Source organism: Tursiops truncatus, chromosome 1 (assembly GCF_011762595.2).
Source record: "Tursiops truncatus isolate mTurTru1 chromosome 1, mTurTru1.mat.Y, whole genome shotgun sequence".
In the NCBI taxonomy this organism is placed as follows: Eukaryota; Metazoa; Chordata; class Mammalia; order Artiodactyla; family Delphinidae; genus Tursiops; species Tursiops truncatus.
The window spans coordinates 1,727,472-1,743,546 of record NC_047034.1 but is presented as its reverse complement, the minus strand read 5'-3'; the positions used below and the strand labels follow the sequence as shown (position 1 = coordinate 1,743,546).

Here is a 16,075-nt window from a genome sequence, read left to right as displayed (position 1 = left end):
CCGGCCGGCACCAGCCAGGACCGCCTCGAGAGGTGTTAGCCAGGGAGCCTCCAGGGAGACAGAGTTAGGACGCAGGCAGAGCCCCCAGAACGCTCCAGGAGCTGCAGAGTGTGCAGTGCAGCCTCCAAATGGGGACAACCAAGGCCCTGGTCCCTCCCTCCTACCACCAGAGGGCGCCCGCCGACCCAAGTCCCCCTCTTCCTCCTGCAGCCCGGATCAGCATCTGCTGGTGGAGGTCCCAGGGGCAAACCAGCTCCCTGGGGCCAGTGCAGGACGGACAGTCTGAGCAGAGCGAGACTGCCCCTTCTCCACCCTGGACAGGCTGATGGGCCCTGGATGTGTGGCCCAGGCGCGGCTGGGGACAGAGCCTTCCTAGGGGAGGTGGCTAGCCTGATGGCTGAGGGTCCACCTGTCAGCATCCGCATCATCACAGCATCATCTCTCTCCGCCGCACACCGGTCAACGCCAGCCCAGTCGGGCGGTGAGGACGCAGTTACTACGGCACCGGGTGGTCCCCTCTGTGGGACCTGTTCCCAAGGCCAGCTGTCTGCAGCTCACTGGGGTCCTGTCCCAGGGCCTGGCACAAGGCTGCGGGGAGCTGGGGTACATGGGGGGCTGGGACCAGGGCAGGAACGCGGACCAGGCAGCCAAGGGGACAGAGGACGTAAAGGCAGCACGGATCTGCGGGCCCAGGAGGGAATGAGGACCCAGCCGGACGGGGAGGCACTAGAGACAGGAGCCAGACTTGAGCGCCCCGGACGACGGCAACTGGAAAAGGGTGGCGGCAGAGAACTGAGTCTGAATCCCAGCGCTGCCCCAGGAGGCGGGAGTCACTCTCCGAGGAAGTGGCAGTGACACCTGAGCTGCTTTCTCCAGCTCCACCTCGGGACCCAGTGCGGTCGTGGTGCTGGGGGACTGGCGGAGAGCCACATCCAATCATCACTACGTAATTATTATTATTATGAGAATAGGCAGATGTGGCACAGGTGGGAGGCCTCACGTGCACTGCGTGAGGGGCGGGGTCCCTGGGGACCCTCCCCTGCCCCTCCAGGGGTAAAGGTGCTTTCACCCTGGACAACGCACTAAGAGGACCGGGTCCAGGACCAGGATGGGGCTGAAACAGGCAATATCGTGTGTCAAGACAAGCAGCCACGCTGACGGCAATGATTATTTTTAACATGGTAAGTAGGCCTGAAACTACACCCCTGCCCCCCCAGCCCCCTTCTGACGCCTTCATCTCGGTCCCGCCCCCGCTCCACCTTGGCCCCGCCCCTACGTCCACTGTGGCCCGCCCCCGCCCCACCTTGGCCCCGCCCCCACTTCCACTGTGGCCCGCCCCCGCTCCACCTTGGCCACGCCCCCGTCCGCCCCAGCCCCCGCCCCGGACCCCACCTTGGCCTTCTTCATCTCGGCCACCTCGGCCTGCAGCTTCTTGAGCTCCCTCTCGTAGCGAGACTGGTTCTTGAGCAGCCGCGCGTGCTCCTTCTGCGCAGCCTGCAGCTTCTGCAGGTCCCGGTTCATCTCCCGCAGCCTCTTCTCATAGTCCGCCTTGATCTTGTTGGCCTTCTCCTCCGTGTAGCACTCCATGGTACCTGCGTGCAGCGGGGCAGGGTCTGCGCAGGTCCCTGGGCCCCAGTGCCCGGGCAGCCTGGGCTCCAGTGTCGGCGCGTGACGTGGGCGAGTCACACCCTCCTCCGCCCGTTCCTTCGTGTGAACAAGGAGGGGCTCGGACTAGACACCCAAGGGCATTCTAGGGACCTTGAAGGGGTGATTTCATCCTGAGATCTCTGAGCCCCTGCCCGTCAGCTTGCCATGAGGGGCCTGAGGACCACTCCCGCTGGCTCGGTTCTGACCCGTGACTGGAGGAAAGGGCCGGGACCAGTGGGACGGGGAAGAGTTAGCAAGAGAAGACAGAGTGAGTGGGCTCGGGGAGAAGGAGCGACCTGGTTCTCCACCCTTGACCTTTCCTACCTGAACTGCCAACGTCTAAGGGACATGGCAAACTAGCAGATGCAAACCCACCTCCTCGACCTCCACCCCGTCACCCAGCAGTCCTCCCCATCTCAGTATCTCATCACGTCCTTCCAGAAGCTCCCTCCCTGGAGGCATCTTTGGCTCCCTTCTCTTAATCCCCCACCAACCAATCAACAAAGGCTTTCATTTCCACCTTCAAAATGGATCCGGAATACGACCACTTCTCGCTTCCTCCTGTCCAAACCATCTCTCACCAGGACCTTTATAAGAGTTTCCTAACTGGTCTCAAGCTTCCACTTTTGCTTCGCTGCACAGCAGCCAAAGCGACCTTGCCAGAATGCTTTCAAAATTTACATCACAGGGCTTCCCTGGTGGCGCAGTGGTTGAGAGTCCACCTGCCGATGCAGGGGACGCGGGTTCGTGCCCCGGTCCGGGAAGATCCCACATGCCGCGGAGCGGCTGGGCCCGTGAGCCATGGCCGCTGAGCCTGCACGTCCGGAGCCTGTGCTCCGCAACGGGAGAGGCCACAACAGTGAGAGGCCCGCGTACCGCAAAAAAAAAAAAAAAAAAAAAAAAATTACATCACACCCCTTAAAACCCCACACTTCCCATGTCCCTCAGAGAATAAGACAAAAATCCTTAAAATGGCTGACACACCTGGTCCGACATTTATCCTCTGATCTCCTTGACTCTAGTGTCCCCTCTCACTGTGCTCCAGCCATCGGGGCCCTCGTCATGCCACCAACACGCCCGGTGCACGCCTGCCTCGGGGCCTTGGTATCTTCTGTTCCCTCTGCCTGCAATGCTCTTCTCCTCACTCATTCTCTCCAGCACTGTCTCACCTCCTTCAAGTCTTTGCTCAGATGCCAGCTTCTCAGCAAAGTCTCCCACGACCATCCTTCTCAACACGCCCACCCCCTCCCTAGCACACCTTGCCCCCTTCCCTGCTGCATTCTTCCATGACACTTATCACCCCCGGCCATGCTATAGGATCTGCCACTTATCTTCTTTACGTCTGTCTCTCCCCACTAGAACGTGCGTCCCAAAATCTCTAGCATCTAGAACAAGGACCCTCTGCAAGACACACTCAATGCATGTTTGCTGAGTAAGTGAACGAACGAGTGGATGAGTGCGTGAGTCATGGGATGAAGGGGCTGAGAGCCATGTAAGGAAGATAACATTGTGAGAAGCAGACTTGTAAATGCGATCAAAGGAGACACCCAAGGAGCAAATTCAGGAAGAAAGGCTGAGGGAGTTCACCTTCATGGGCCTGGAGACAGGATTCTAATACTTAAGGCGATGGTAAAAATAATAGAAATGATAAACTGAGAACGTAGCAAAGGGACCAGAGTTGGACACAAGAACTTTCTGACTGTGGGTCTAAGTGCACACAGTCCAAGGTCAGAATGCCCCGCCCAGAGGCCAAGGTAACCCGGTGGTGCCCTTCTGACGGGGAGGGGCCCGGGGAGGGGGGTGTGTGGCGGGTACGGGGCGGGGCTTCGCGGGGGCGGGGCTTCGCGGGGCGGGGCCTCACTGAGGTTCTGCAGCACGCGGTCCCGCTCCAGCTGCGTGTCCCGGATCTTGTTCTGCAACAGGATCAGCTTCTCCTCGTACTGGTGCTTGAGCGTCTGGAGCCGCCGCTGGCTGTTCTCCAGCTCGTCAATCAGCTTCTGCTTGATTTCGATCTCGCACGTCAGGTCGGCCAGGTCAGCCTGGTAGTTCACCTCTGTGGGGGCAGAGACAGGCTGGACCGGGGGCCGGGGGCCAGGGGCCTGGTGGAGGGGACGGGCCTTCCCCTGGCCAGCCGTGACCACTCAGTGACCAGTGGCGAGAGGAAGTGACACGTCCCATGGTGGGAAGGTGCTGCCAGGTGGCAACACCCTTAAAGAGCTGCCCGGGAAGTGCGCGCCTGGGCCAGGGAGCTGGGGGGTGGGGGGACCAGGCGTCCCACCCACCTCTGCTGTGCCCCAGAGGCTGATGCCCACTCGCCGTGGACGACCTGGGAGCCAGCAGGGCTGGAGGAGTGAGAGGACCCAGAGCAGTCAGCAGGACTCTGGGTCGGAGCAGAGCTGAGGGACACACGTCCCGTTTAGAGGAGTGGGCTGCAGACCAGCCAGACCTAGGTCCAAGGCCCAGCTCTGCATCTCCCACACGGGGAGGCCACCAACCCTCGTGAGCTTGCTCTTCAGTGGTGACAAAGGGAGGAGACCTAACACCTCCGTCCAGGGCGGTAGTGAGGATGCAGAGGCCAGGCCCGTGAAGGGTAGAGCTCACCTCAGTGCCCGGCACCCGCGGGCGCTCAGTGAGAGTTTGCTGCTGCCATCGCGTCCCTGTTGTTTCTGCTACTACTGGTCTCACGTCTCAGTTCGGCCGGGACACCCGCGCCGCAGCAGTTTCTCTGCGCCTGCGTGGCAGGCAGCCCCGCCCCGGGCAGCCCCACCCAGGAGCACGCACGCACGCACGCACGCACCCTTGTCCTCGGGGTCGGAGTCCGAGTCCACCAGGCTCTCCTCGCTGCCCGAGTCCTCGTCCTCACGGCCGCTCTCCTCCGGCTCCTCGTCCTCCTAGGCACCAGGCGCCATCAGAAGGGTGGGGAGTGCAGGGTGCGCGGTGCTGGCGGGGCCTCCCACCCACGCCTCCCAACAGCCTGGGCAGAGCCCCTCTTTGGAAGCCTCCCGCCCCCATCCCCCAGCTGGGAAGAGGGGCTGAAGGATGGACGTCACATGGTGACCAGTCAGATACCGCGAGGCATAAGGAGCCCCTCCCCGGCGCAAGGACGTCATGGCGACCCGCACCCCGGCAGGGACATGGGGGCGGCCCGAGGTGGGCGGGGGACCCTCACCTCCTCGGCCTCATTGTCATCGGTCTCCTCGCTGTTCTCCTGTTGGAGTTTTGCCCTCTTTTTGAAGGCTTCCTTCTCTGGGCTGCCCAGGAGTGAAGGGTGGACCGGTTAGGGTACTGACCTGCCTTCAGTGTGTGGGTGGGGCGGGGGGATGGGGGGGCAAGAGCGCCTCGTCTCTAGGGCCTTGTATGGGGCTGGGCTCCGGTTCTGCAGGGATCCACTGCTCTTCCCTGGCCCCCAGCTCAGAATGAACCCTGGGGGGACTCCACCCTCCCTCTCCTCGGGGAAAGTCCAGCGTCAGAGGAAGGTGGGAGGCTTCTGCCCACAAATGAGACCGGCCCACTGAGTCCCCAGGCCACCCGGGGTACGCACAGCCCCTGCTGGACACAGGGTCCTGGGGGGAGCCTCCCCTCACCTCTTTCTCCGCTGCCTGACCTCCTTCTTCTTGAGCCTCTCCAGGTCCTGCTTGGCTCGGCGGATGACCTCAGCGGCATCCTCCATGGAGCCGGTCGGGACGACCGGGGATGCACCCAGGGAGTAGGGACCCCGGGTCGAGGCCCGAGAGAGGCTGCGACGCAGGGACTCGTTCATGGCCTCGCTCTCCAGGAGCTTGGTCCTGTGGAAGGGAGGGTGGGGGGCGGGTGAGCGGCACTGCCTCGGCCCCAGGGCGCCCAGGTGCGCAGGGGCTCACTCACCGCAGGTCCTCAATCTCCCGGATGTAGTTCTGGATCAGAGCACCGATGGCCTCGCTGCCGTCTCCTGAGGGGGTGGCAGGGAGGAAGAACAGTTAAGATAATAAGTACAGCAAGGACCTTAGCTCCAAGCTGGTGGTCTTATATCACTGTCTCCTCCAACAGGGCCTTTTTCAAGGAGGAATCTATCAAAGAGGGACTTGTCTGTGGGCGCAGAGACACACAGGCGCAGCTGCTAACGGCGAGACTGGAAACAGGCAAATATCCATCAATAGAGGCTGTTATGATAAATTATTCGTCGCCATCACATATGGAACACTGTGCAGCTAAAGAGCATTAAGTAGGCTTGTATGTTTTTAATACGGAAAGATCCCAGGACTTCCCTGGTGGCGCAGTGGTTAAGAATCCGCCTGCCAATGCAGGGGACACGGGTTCGATCCCTGGTCCGAGGAGATCCCACATGCCGCAGAGCAATGAAGCCCGTGCACCACAACTACGGAGCCTGCGCTCTAGAGCCCGCGAGCCACAACTGCTGAGCCCGCGTGCCACAACTACTGAAGCCTGTGCGCCTAGAGCCCATGCTCCACAACAAGAGAAGCCACCGCGATGAGAAGCCCACACACCGTAACGAAGCCTAGCCCCCGCTCGCCGCAACTAGAGAAAGCCCGCGTGCAGCAACGAAGACCCAACCCAGCCAAAAATAATAATAATTTTTAAAAATATACAGAAAGATCCCTACGGCGTAATGCTAAGTGGAAAGGGAGTCACAGGACAGTACATATGATCACATTTTCAGAGAAAGAAAACGCCGCCCTGCACGCCCCACGTCCCGGGCTGGGTGGGGGGCGGAGGGCCCAGCCTGCCCGCGCCGGAGCCAGCCTGGTGCTCCTGACTCACCGGCCTTGGCCAGGAGCAGGTTGGCCTCCTGGCTCATGAGCTGTGTGACACGGCTGTTGATGGCGTCGATGGCCTCCTGCATGGCCTTGACCCGCAGGCGCAGGGCCCCGTTCTCCTTCTGCAGCATCGCGTTCTCCCGGAACAGGTCACTGTAGCCCTCGGCGCCATCCTCCCCGATCACCCTCTTGCCCTGGGAGGAGGGGCGGGGCGAGGGGTCAGGGGCGGGGGGGGGGGGTGATGATACTCTTCCCCGCCACCCCCGCCCCGGCCCCTCCCTCGGCGAGGCGGCCCTGCCAACCTCCCAGCGCTCAGAAACCTGCCGTGGCCCCAGTGACAACAAAAAGTCCACATTTTGTGACCAGCCACTGCAGGCCACTGTGTTCTCACTCCACCTCCCTCTCTACTGCTCACCTTCCCGCCTCCCCAGACACGAACCCGAGGGTGGGAACCCGAAGGGCCCCGGTGGGTGGCACGAAGGAGGACGGCAGTCTGGGTGTGAGACTACAGGGAGGGGTGGAGATTGGAGCACAGAGTCGCCCTCAGTCTACAAGGCGCAGCCACTGGGGCCACTCCAGCCAGCTCAGCGCCAGATCATCACATCTTCAGATTTTTAAAGGAAAACGGAAACTCCCTGATTTTCAGAACGCATGACAACTACGTTGCATTCTTTTAAAGCAAAGGGCGAGTCAAACCAAAACCCACTTGTGTGCTAGGTTCGGGCCAGGGGCCACAGCTGGCGACTTTTGCCTTAGTCGCACAGAATGGGACGCACCCCCGAAGGCACTCGTTTTTCCTGTCTCTGTTCCTTTGTACGTGGCTTGCTGGCATCCTAGGACACCCGCTCCACTTCCTTTTGCTGGTGTCTCATTCATTCCTCAAGATCCACATAAAAGGTCCCCTCCTCCATGAGGCCCTCCCTGACCACCTGAGCAAGGAGGGCCAACCCTCTCCTGCAGCATCCCCCAGGCACGCTGGACCACTCACGTGGTCCCCATCAACTCTCCTCACTCTGTGCCGCAGCCTAGAGTCTTACCTGGTCCAACACGGCATATTCAGCAGACGGGAAACCCCAGCAGAGCGTCTGCCCTACACATGAGATCTATGCAAGCAGGGGTGTGCTCTCCCTTCTCTTATATTCTAAGCCCTGAGGGCTCCAACTTCGTATGCGCAGGTCACCCACCAGGTGAGCCTGGCACTGGGCGCCGCGGCTGGCACATGGCGATGCCCAGGGCGCGGGGAGGCCGGGTTGGGGGGGGCCCGCTCACCGCCTTGTACTCCATCAGCTCCATCTGCAGGCGCGCAATCTCGGCCCGCAGCGCACTGATCTGCTGGCTGGTCTTGTCCTGGTTCACCACCACCTTGTTCTTGATGTTGCGGGCTCGGTTGGCGTATTTGAGCGTGTTGAGCGTCTCCATGAAGTCCCGGTCAGAGGGGCTCACGCAGGCGATCATGATGGTCTGGCTGGGGAGCATGGGGGAGTGGGGTGGGGAGTGAGGGACGAGGGCATGGCCGGCCCAGGAGCATCACTTCAGAGCAGATCCCGCTCCCGCCTGGAAGCCCTAAGGGCCTGGGCAGAACCTGGGACGTGGGGATCCGGACTACCTAGCCCAGGTTTCCACTCCAACAGTGGTGACCACAGCGAGGGAGGCCGTGATGTGTCATCGCCGAAATCATGGCCCTGTGTGTGTCCTTAGTGCCCCCGTCTATTTTCCCCTTTGGGCTCTAGCACCTCCTTTAGGACTATCCCTCCCTGCTGTGCAGATGAGAAAGCTGGGTCCGACCGTAGTGGCCGACGGGCACCTCGAGGCCTGCGGCCCACAGGGGCGGGAGGGCCCCCTGTCCACTGGGCCTTCTGCCTCCAACCCTCCCACCAGTGTGCCCCTGCGCCTTCACCCCTGCCCCTCCCTGGGGTGGTGGGCAGGTACCTGTTCCCGCCCAGCGAGTCCTGGAGGAGCCGGGTGAGCTTGGAGTCCCTGTAGGGCACGTGCACCACTTTCTTGCTCTGGTCCCCCAAGGCGCTGATCACGTTGCCCAAGGCCAGCTGCGGGAGACCACAGGCGGCGCTGGCTCGAGAGCACCCAGGGAGGGAGGGGGTGGGACCAGCGGCTCGCTGACCCCAGCAGCCCTCAGGCTCCCTGAGGGTTTAAAGGCAGATGTGTGATGGTTGGTGACGTCAGGCAGTCGGGGACAGGGGGAGGGGGAAGGTCCAGAGGCCCAACAGCAGTGACACACGGGGCTCCGGCCAGTAGCCGGCCCGAGGGGGGCCTGGGGAGGGTCTGAGGCTGAGCCGGGCTGACCGCCGCGTGCCTACCAGGCCACAGTTGATCGAGATGCCCTCCTTGGCCCGCTCGCCTGTGGCCCCCGTCCGCTTCAGCCGCTCTGAGCCCGCCAGGTCCACAAAGTGAAACTTGGCGGTGAGCGTCTCATACTCGCCCGAGGGAGCGGTGCCGTCGGGAAGCCCGGTCACGGCCTCGTTCACCTGCAGGGAAGCGGGCGTGTGACTCCCGGCCCCCGCCCGCCTTGGGCTCCTCTGCTCTCAGCCCCTGCCCTCGGGATTCGGGGTGCAGCATGGCTGGGGGGCTCACACACACAGCGCATCTGACTGCGTGCACGTGCCGGTTCTCCCCGCCTGAGAAAAAGAAAGGTCCGCAAGCCGGCAGGCTCCGTCCCCACCCCGCCCTCCGACACGCCGCCGCGGGCTCCTCACCAGGTCGGGCCGGGTGCACAGGCGCATCTGGCACACGTGGATGGTGAAGATGGCGTGGGAGCGGGAGCTCTGCACGTTCATCTGGGTGCTGGCCGTGGTGCGCGACAGGGCGCCCTGCTTCAGGCACTGGATCAGCTGGGGAGTGCAGACGTGAGGACCAGCTGGCTGCAAAGCCCGGCCCCGGCCCCCAGCCCCCAGCCCCCGGGCGGCTCCTCAGATGCTCACCTCCTCCTGGGAGCTGACGAGGCGGGCGGTGACGCCCGTGGTGTAGATGCCGCCGTTGGCATCCTCGTGGATCTTGATGTTGGACCTGCGGTGGCGGGCGTCAGGGTCGCGGGCGCTGTCGAAGAGGTCGAGGATCTCCTCGTTGTAGAGCTGTGCGGGCGGAAGACAGCCGCTGGGTGCAGGTGGGCGCGGAGGGGCCCCGGGGGCTCTCGCGTCACAGGCCAGCTCTGCTTTGCAGGGGTGGAAACCAGGCTCTGGGAGGCGACCTGGCCACCCCCGGTCCTCTCTGGGCTCTGGCTCCGGGATCTTTCCCCTGGACAGTGTAGGGCAGCTGGGCCCCGGGGAGAGCTATCCTGAGAGCCCTTCCGCTCCCCAAGGGAGTGGCACCCAGTGCTCAGCCCTGTTGGGGGGCTAAGGACCTGGTGGGGACAAGGGGACTCGAGTCCTCACGTGGACGAACAGCATGTGACCGTGGTTGGGGCAGAGCCTGGGATGTTACAGGGCGGGAAAGGGGGGTGGGGGTGTGGCTCCAGGAGGGAGGGGGGTGGAACTCAGTGGAGAGCTGAGCAGCGCCCTGTCCTATCCCTATGGTCCCTGGGGGCTGAGGAATGTGGGATGGAGAGCAGTCTGGGGACGCCACCACGGGAGGTGGCCTGGCCAGGAGCAGCACCCCATTTCAGAGGGCCTCAGGCTTGCACACTCTTGTGTTTGGAGTTGCTGGCAGGGAAAGTTTCACCTGCTGGCGTTTGCACCATGCAGGGGGCTGGAGCTGGAGAGCAGGAGGGATGGGGCAGCTGGTCAGTGGCCAACAGAATCCCGAGGGGGGAAGGGGCAGGCCACAGCCCTCGGACATCCGAGGCTTTGATGGCCTTAAAGGGACAGAAATACCCCACAGGAAGGGGAAGAGGAAACGGCAGGGACCGGTGCAGACGTGGGGGCTTTGGTGTCTGTCTGTCTGCTGGGACAGACGCATGGCATCATTTAACCCCTTGTGGGTCACCCTTTGGCATGGGTTTTCTAGGTACTGAACTGCTCTTTGGGGCTTTCTATGGCAAAAGGATGGAGAAAGGAAAAAACAAAGAGATGAGGAAGCTTATAGAAATACACAGCATAGGACACGCATACACACAAACACATATACAGACACACGCATACACACAAACACATATACAGACACACGCAGACACACACACACATATGCACACATATACCTACACACATACACACACATATACACATGCCTCACACAAACATGCCCCTACACACATCTCCACATACGTATACACACGAACACACACACAGACACAGACACACGCACATGCCTACACACACATACACATATATACACATGTACACACACACGGAGGCAGACTCTTTATCAGAAGCAAAAGTCCAGAAGAATAAAGAGAAACTCTCAAGTCTACAGTACAGGTCCCCTAGGGGAAAGTAGCCACGCTGCAGGCCCAGGAAGGAGCCACGCTGGGGCCGGGGTCGGGGGGCGTGGCGGGGGGGGGGATCACGAGACCTGGGGATGGCTGGGGCCACATCTCTCCCCCCGAGGACAGCCTGGGTGCAGACTGAGCCCAGGGTGGCCCCACACCCAGCAAACGTCCCAGGGCCGGGGGTCCGTGGGCTGGAGCTGCCCGGCCCAGGTGCGCTAGAGCAGGAGCCTGGGGACACCGGGCCTCACGGGAAGCACCCAGGCCCGCCGGCCTTCCTGGAGACGCTTCTGAGAGGCCCCTTGGCAGGCCAGAGGCCCCCTCCCCACTCCCAAAGCCCCCAGCTGCCACGGTCCCTGGGCTCGGCACCCGGACATCCTCCCAGGGAGAGGCAGGGCCAGATGCCAGAAAGGCCCCTCAGGAGGACCTTCCTGCTCTGGGGTTAGGAAAGGCTCAGAGGGTCAGGAAGGACCTCAACCAGAAAAGGACAGGGCAGGCCGCTCTGAGGCTGGGGAGGGCCCAGCAGAGGCCAGAAGGGGCGAGAACTAGAGTCTCACCGTGTGCTGGGCAGGTGCTTCCTCATCATTCCCTGAAACCCCTACGAAGTAGGTGTCATCACCCCCATTTTGCAGAGTGGTGAAACGACTTGCCCAAGGGCACACATCTGGTACGTGTCGGAGCTGTAATCAGTCAGGCTTTGAAGAGATCCTACAGGTTCTCACTGACTCAAGCTCCGTCTGAGGCAGGAAGCCCCTTCAGTGTCCCACCAGGTGGCCCCCCGGCTCTGGCGGGGATACTTCCACGGCAGGAACCTCCGTCACATGCAGATGCCTCCCTGGCTCCCCAGGCTCTTCCTGCAGCCCTGGCGGGGAGCCCAGCTTCCAGGCCTTGCTGCCCCCGTCTCCCTCCAGTCCACCCACGAGGCCACGGTACCTCCAGGAACTGGGCGCTGACTTTGAACTCGGGCCCGGCCACCCCCTGCTCCTGTGCCCGCCGCTTGCGCTCAGCGATGCCCCCGAAGAGGTGCGCGATGGCCCTCGGGATGATGCCCTGCTCCTCCTCCGCCATCGCCACGTCGAAACCGGTGCCCATAGTGTACGTCTTCCCGGCCCCCGTCTGCGTGGGCGAAGATGGAAGGAGGGTGGCACCCAGCACCCTGGGGGCGCCAGCGAGCCCCGGACCCCGGCTGCGTCCCCCTCATTTACCTCCCAGCCTGGGTCCCTGCCCGGCCTGGTCCCAAAGCCGCAGCCAGCAACGCAGCAGCACCCTCGGACCACAAAACCGCAGCTGCGTCTCAGCTGCTCTGAGCGCGGCTCTGTCTCCCATCAGACAGGGAGCCCGGGGCAGCAGTGGCTGTGGGCGGGAGGAGGCAGCTTACCTGCCCGTAGGCCAGCACCGTGGCATTGTAGCCCTCGAAGCAGCCCTCCACGAGCCTGCTCACGCAGGTAGAGTAGATCTGCTCCTGCCAGGTGTCCAGGTCGAACACAAAGTCATAGGTGAAGGCCTTGTCCTTCCCCAGGAGGACCTGCGGCTCCCCCGGGGTGACCGACGTGCAGATGTGGCAGCCCTCAATCTTCTCTTTTGACAGCTGGGGCCGGATCCTGCCCGGGGTGGGGGGAGTCCTGGGTCAGACCCAGCTGCGGGGGGACTGCAGCCACCGTCCTCCCCGTCCTGCCACCAAGCCTCCACCCCCCCAGGCCCCTCCTGCCCCACAAGCGGGAGGAGAAGGAAGGAAACCTAGGATGAGGGCAGCTTTGTAATACTTCGCTAACAATAACGGCAATAGTAACATCAACGCCCCCCGAAGCAGCAGCTGCTAACATTTTGTGAGCACTCTGTGTATCCAGTCTACGTTAAAGGCATTTTACCTAAATGAATTCATGTATTCGTTACCAAAAACCGGCGAGGGATGTATGATTTGCCTGATTCTACAGAGGAGAAAACAGAGGCTGGGAGAGTTTAAATGACTTGCCCAAGGTTGTGTAACGGACCGTGACAGGTCTGACTGACATGAAAGCACACGCTCCCGACTGGAGCGTGTGAGTCTGTCCCACGGAGCAGGGGAGAGAAGGCAGCTGGCCCCCTCTGGGGAGGCAAAGCCCAAGACCAGGCAGGGGAAGGAAGGGCGAGGCCTGGCTGCTCCGCCGGGGGCTACGTTCCACAGGAGACCTGCATCTCTGCCCAGGCCTGCGGGGGCTGCAGGGATCCCGCAGCTCAGGACCCGCCCCCTCTACCAAATGCCGGAGGAACAGTCACAGGCACAAGCTCTTTCCTCTCAGGGAGCCAAGGGCGCCAGACCAGGCACAGCCCTGCGGAGCAGGTCCAGGCAAAAGTTGGAGAAAGGCAGGGACCTCCAGCAGGGGCACCAGCCACAGAAGGGGCTGCATCCCGGACCCTGGGGGCTCCCCGCTAAAGAGGAAGGCAAGCGGCATCAGGGCTAAGGGGGGGGGGCGCAGCCTTGGACAGGGCCGTCTCCATGCACCGCCCCTTCCCCTCTTCCAAGCAGCCACTGCCGGAGGAGGTCCCCATGGCAACCAAGTGTGAGTCAGTGAGCATGCGTGTGTCGGGATTGGCGGGGAGCGCCTCCTGATGCCTAAAGTAAGGCGGGGGGTAGGCTCCGCGCTCATGGGCTCACAAAGCCAGCCCCTCTGCCGGCCTCTCACAATGAGCTACTTGTCAGCATCCCTCTCCCTAAGCCAACATTTACCAAGAGAAGAAAAGAGTGCGAGGGCCAGGCCGGCAGGCGTCCAGGACCTCGGGGCGCCTCGCTGCAGAGGCGGGCCCTCCAAGCCGCCATCCTGTCCCTGTCCCCGGCTGTCCAGCCCCCGAGGCCCCTCAGAACTGCAGGCCAGGTGAGGTGCTCACCTGGGCCTGCTACCTGCACTTTGCTGCGAGGGGGTTAAAGAGGCCGGGGGAGCAGGTGGTTAGAACCCCAGGTCCAGTTCACACCGATGGTTGGTGGCCTTCCTTCAGCAGCCTTTCCCCTGAGGTGTGGACAGGTCCTCACACCATGGAGGCTGCCAGGTCCGGACATCCGAGGAGTCTACCACCCGCTCCCCTCATCCAGCTGTTCCGGGCCACGCTGAAGTGAGAATCTAGCTTCTCAGTCTCTCCCAGACTGTTTTCTGGCTGGGAAGGGAGCTGTGGATTCCACCCATCCTTTCTGCACCTGCAGACCAGAAACCTGACCTGCCAGTAAGACGCCCAGGCTGCAGCGCTCCCCACCTACACCACCGGTGGAGGCGGCTGACACACACGACCACACCGAGGGGGACGCTGTGGTCCCCACCGTGGACGAGGAAATAGATGGCGCCCGGCCAGTCGCAGGCAGCAGGGGCAGCAGGGTCTGAGCCCGGGCGGTGCGTGCTCTGCTGCTTCGATGCTCCCGTGCTTCATGTGGCTGAGGGGCAGGGCCCAGCGTGCCAGGCAGTGACCTCAGAGGGGACCGGGCCTCAGGCGGGAAACCAGGAGCTCGGGCCCGGGGGGCCCAGGGTGTCCAGGGCTCCCAGGGGGACCAGGGGCCTGGCGGGGGGCAGCCTCTGAGGCCCCTCCAGCTCCCACAGACACCCTCCCTGCCACGTGGGCTGCTTGCGATGGGATTTCTGGATCCGGTTCAAACACCATTTAATTACCACAGGCAGATGGCAATGCTGGTGATTGGAGGAAATTGAATCAGGGTCCCAGGAGCCAGTGGGAGCAGGGGAGGGGAGCAGCAGCCCTGCCGGGCAGAGTCCGTTGACAAGGGGCCAGCTTCTGCCCCACCCACCAGTCCCCAGACCAAGAGGGCCGGAAGAGCAGCCTAGGGGACAGGGCGTAGAGGAGGGACCCCAGGTGTCGCGGGGTCAGCCAGGCATTCACCCTGGGACTCTCCAGAGCCTGGCACATCCTGGTGTGGGGTGCTCCGGAGTCAGAGAGCCAGCCCCATTCTACGCACCCGTGTGCTTGGCAGGTATGACGGGTGAGTACTGCTACGCAGAGAATGGGGTACCAGCTGGGGGACAGAGGACACGGGCCCAGGATGAGTCATTAGTTACCAAAGCCACTGACCTGGATGAGAAGGGGAGTGTGTTAGTCCCAGGAATGGGCCTTGAATGAGTAAGCGGAGATGGCGGCAGAGAGAATGAAGATTGCATGGATGCTTTCCACGTGCAGGTGCTGGGCCAGGCACCGGCCACGGACCACCTCACTTAAGGGAGGTGATGAGCTAGGGATTTCAACGTCCATTGTCCAGAGAGGAACGTCGAGGCTTGAAGCAGTTGAGTCACACACAGTAAATACAGGGAAGCTGGGAGTCTGAAGCCTGCGGCTTCTCCACTTGTCCAGCTGCCTCCTGCCCGGGAAACTCAATGTCTAGGTGGATATATAAACTCCCTCCACGCATCACCATTAGGGGCAGGAGGCAGCCGGGGGGAGTCCTACCACAGCCTCACACATGCGCCAGGCTGGGCTCCGGCACCCAGCTTCAAGGCACAGTCCAGCGGGGGCGGGCATCCTGGGGCGCCTGCCCACCACACCCTGCCCAGTGGAGAATCTGAACCCAGGCCCTGCAGGCAGGAGATAAAGACGGTCCCTGGACAAGCCCCTGCCCCATCCTCCTGTGGTCCAGGAGCCCCCGCTTCCTCCTGTGTCATCTGGACGACCTCTTCCCAGCTTTAACTTTCTAAGAACTCCATCGCCCTCCCCTCCGGCAGCTCCTGTCCCGGCCCCGCCTGGGGTGAGGTCACTACTGTGGGCTGCCCTGAGAGCTAGTGGCCCTCCGCCAGCATCACCGCCCCAGATGAGGGGAAGGAGGCTGCTTCCGTCTATGTAGGGTGGCAGGATGGCAGGATGACACCACTCCCAGCCCTGTTCCTCCCTTGGGGCGCGGGCGGGAGGTCAGGGGTGGGAACCAGGTTCCAGGGTCTTGCCAGTAAACCATGGACGCTGCGTGCTGTGGACCAGATGCAGGGCCGGGGTGAGGTGAGTGAGGTATTCGCCTCAAGTGCAAAATTTAAGGGAACATGAAAAAAACTCAGTAATCAATAGAGATCATGATTTAATGCAATGTTTGGAAACTCAAGTTGGCAAACCGTGCTGCCTGTTTTTGTCAAAGTTTTGTGGACCCAACGTCCAGTATCATTTCTGTCCAGAGACCCCCCTGAATGTCACCCATGGGCACCTCACCCCAAGCCCCATCCCCCCCAAACCTCCCCATCCCTTCTCCAGGTCCTGCGGGGGGAGGGCGGGCGGACGGCCCCACTAAGAAAGGCCCGGAATCTCCCAGAACAGAGCCCGGTCTATTCGCCACTCGGCAACCCGC

General features: G+C 62.4%; 1 protein-coding gene across 3 annotated transcripts in view; it reads right to left on the bottom strand.

Annotated features, from left to right (window-relative positions):
- Positions 1–16,075, bottom strand: part of KIF21B (kinesin family member 21B) — a 43,987-nt gene that overhangs the window by 19,193 nt on the left and 8,719 nt on the right. For 2 of the 3 annotated variants that reach the window (XM_033847119.2, XM_033847171.2), the window contains exons 2-15: positions 12,155–12,377; positions 11,710–11,892; positions 9,338–9,487; positions 9,113–9,247; positions 8,717–8,884; positions 8,331–8,446; positions 7,671–7,866; positions 6,406–6,595; positions 5,512–5,575; positions 5,232–5,432; positions 4,817–4,898; positions 4,445–4,538; positions 3,509–3,700; positions 1,393–1,592 (exon numbers count right to left, since the gene is read on the bottom strand). In XM_033847119.2, coding sequence (XP_033703010.1) covers positions 1,393–1,592; positions 3,509–3,700; positions 4,445–4,538; positions 4,817–4,898; positions 5,232–5,432; positions 5,512–5,575; positions 6,406–6,595; positions 7,671–7,866; positions 8,331–8,446; positions 8,717–8,884; positions 9,113–9,247; positions 9,338–9,487; positions 11,710–11,892; positions 12,155–12,377 — 2,194 coding nt within the window. Of the gene's footprint in view, positions 1–1,392; positions 1,593–3,508; positions 3,701–4,444; positions 4,539–4,816; positions 4,899–5,231; positions 5,433–5,511; positions 5,576–6,405; positions 6,596–7,670; positions 7,867–8,330; positions 8,447–8,716; positions 8,885–9,112; positions 9,248–9,337; positions 9,488–11,333; positions 11,457–11,709; positions 11,893–12,154; positions 12,378–16,075 lie in introns of all 3 variants that reach the window. The other variant, XM_033847011.2, reaches the window with a different exon arrangement.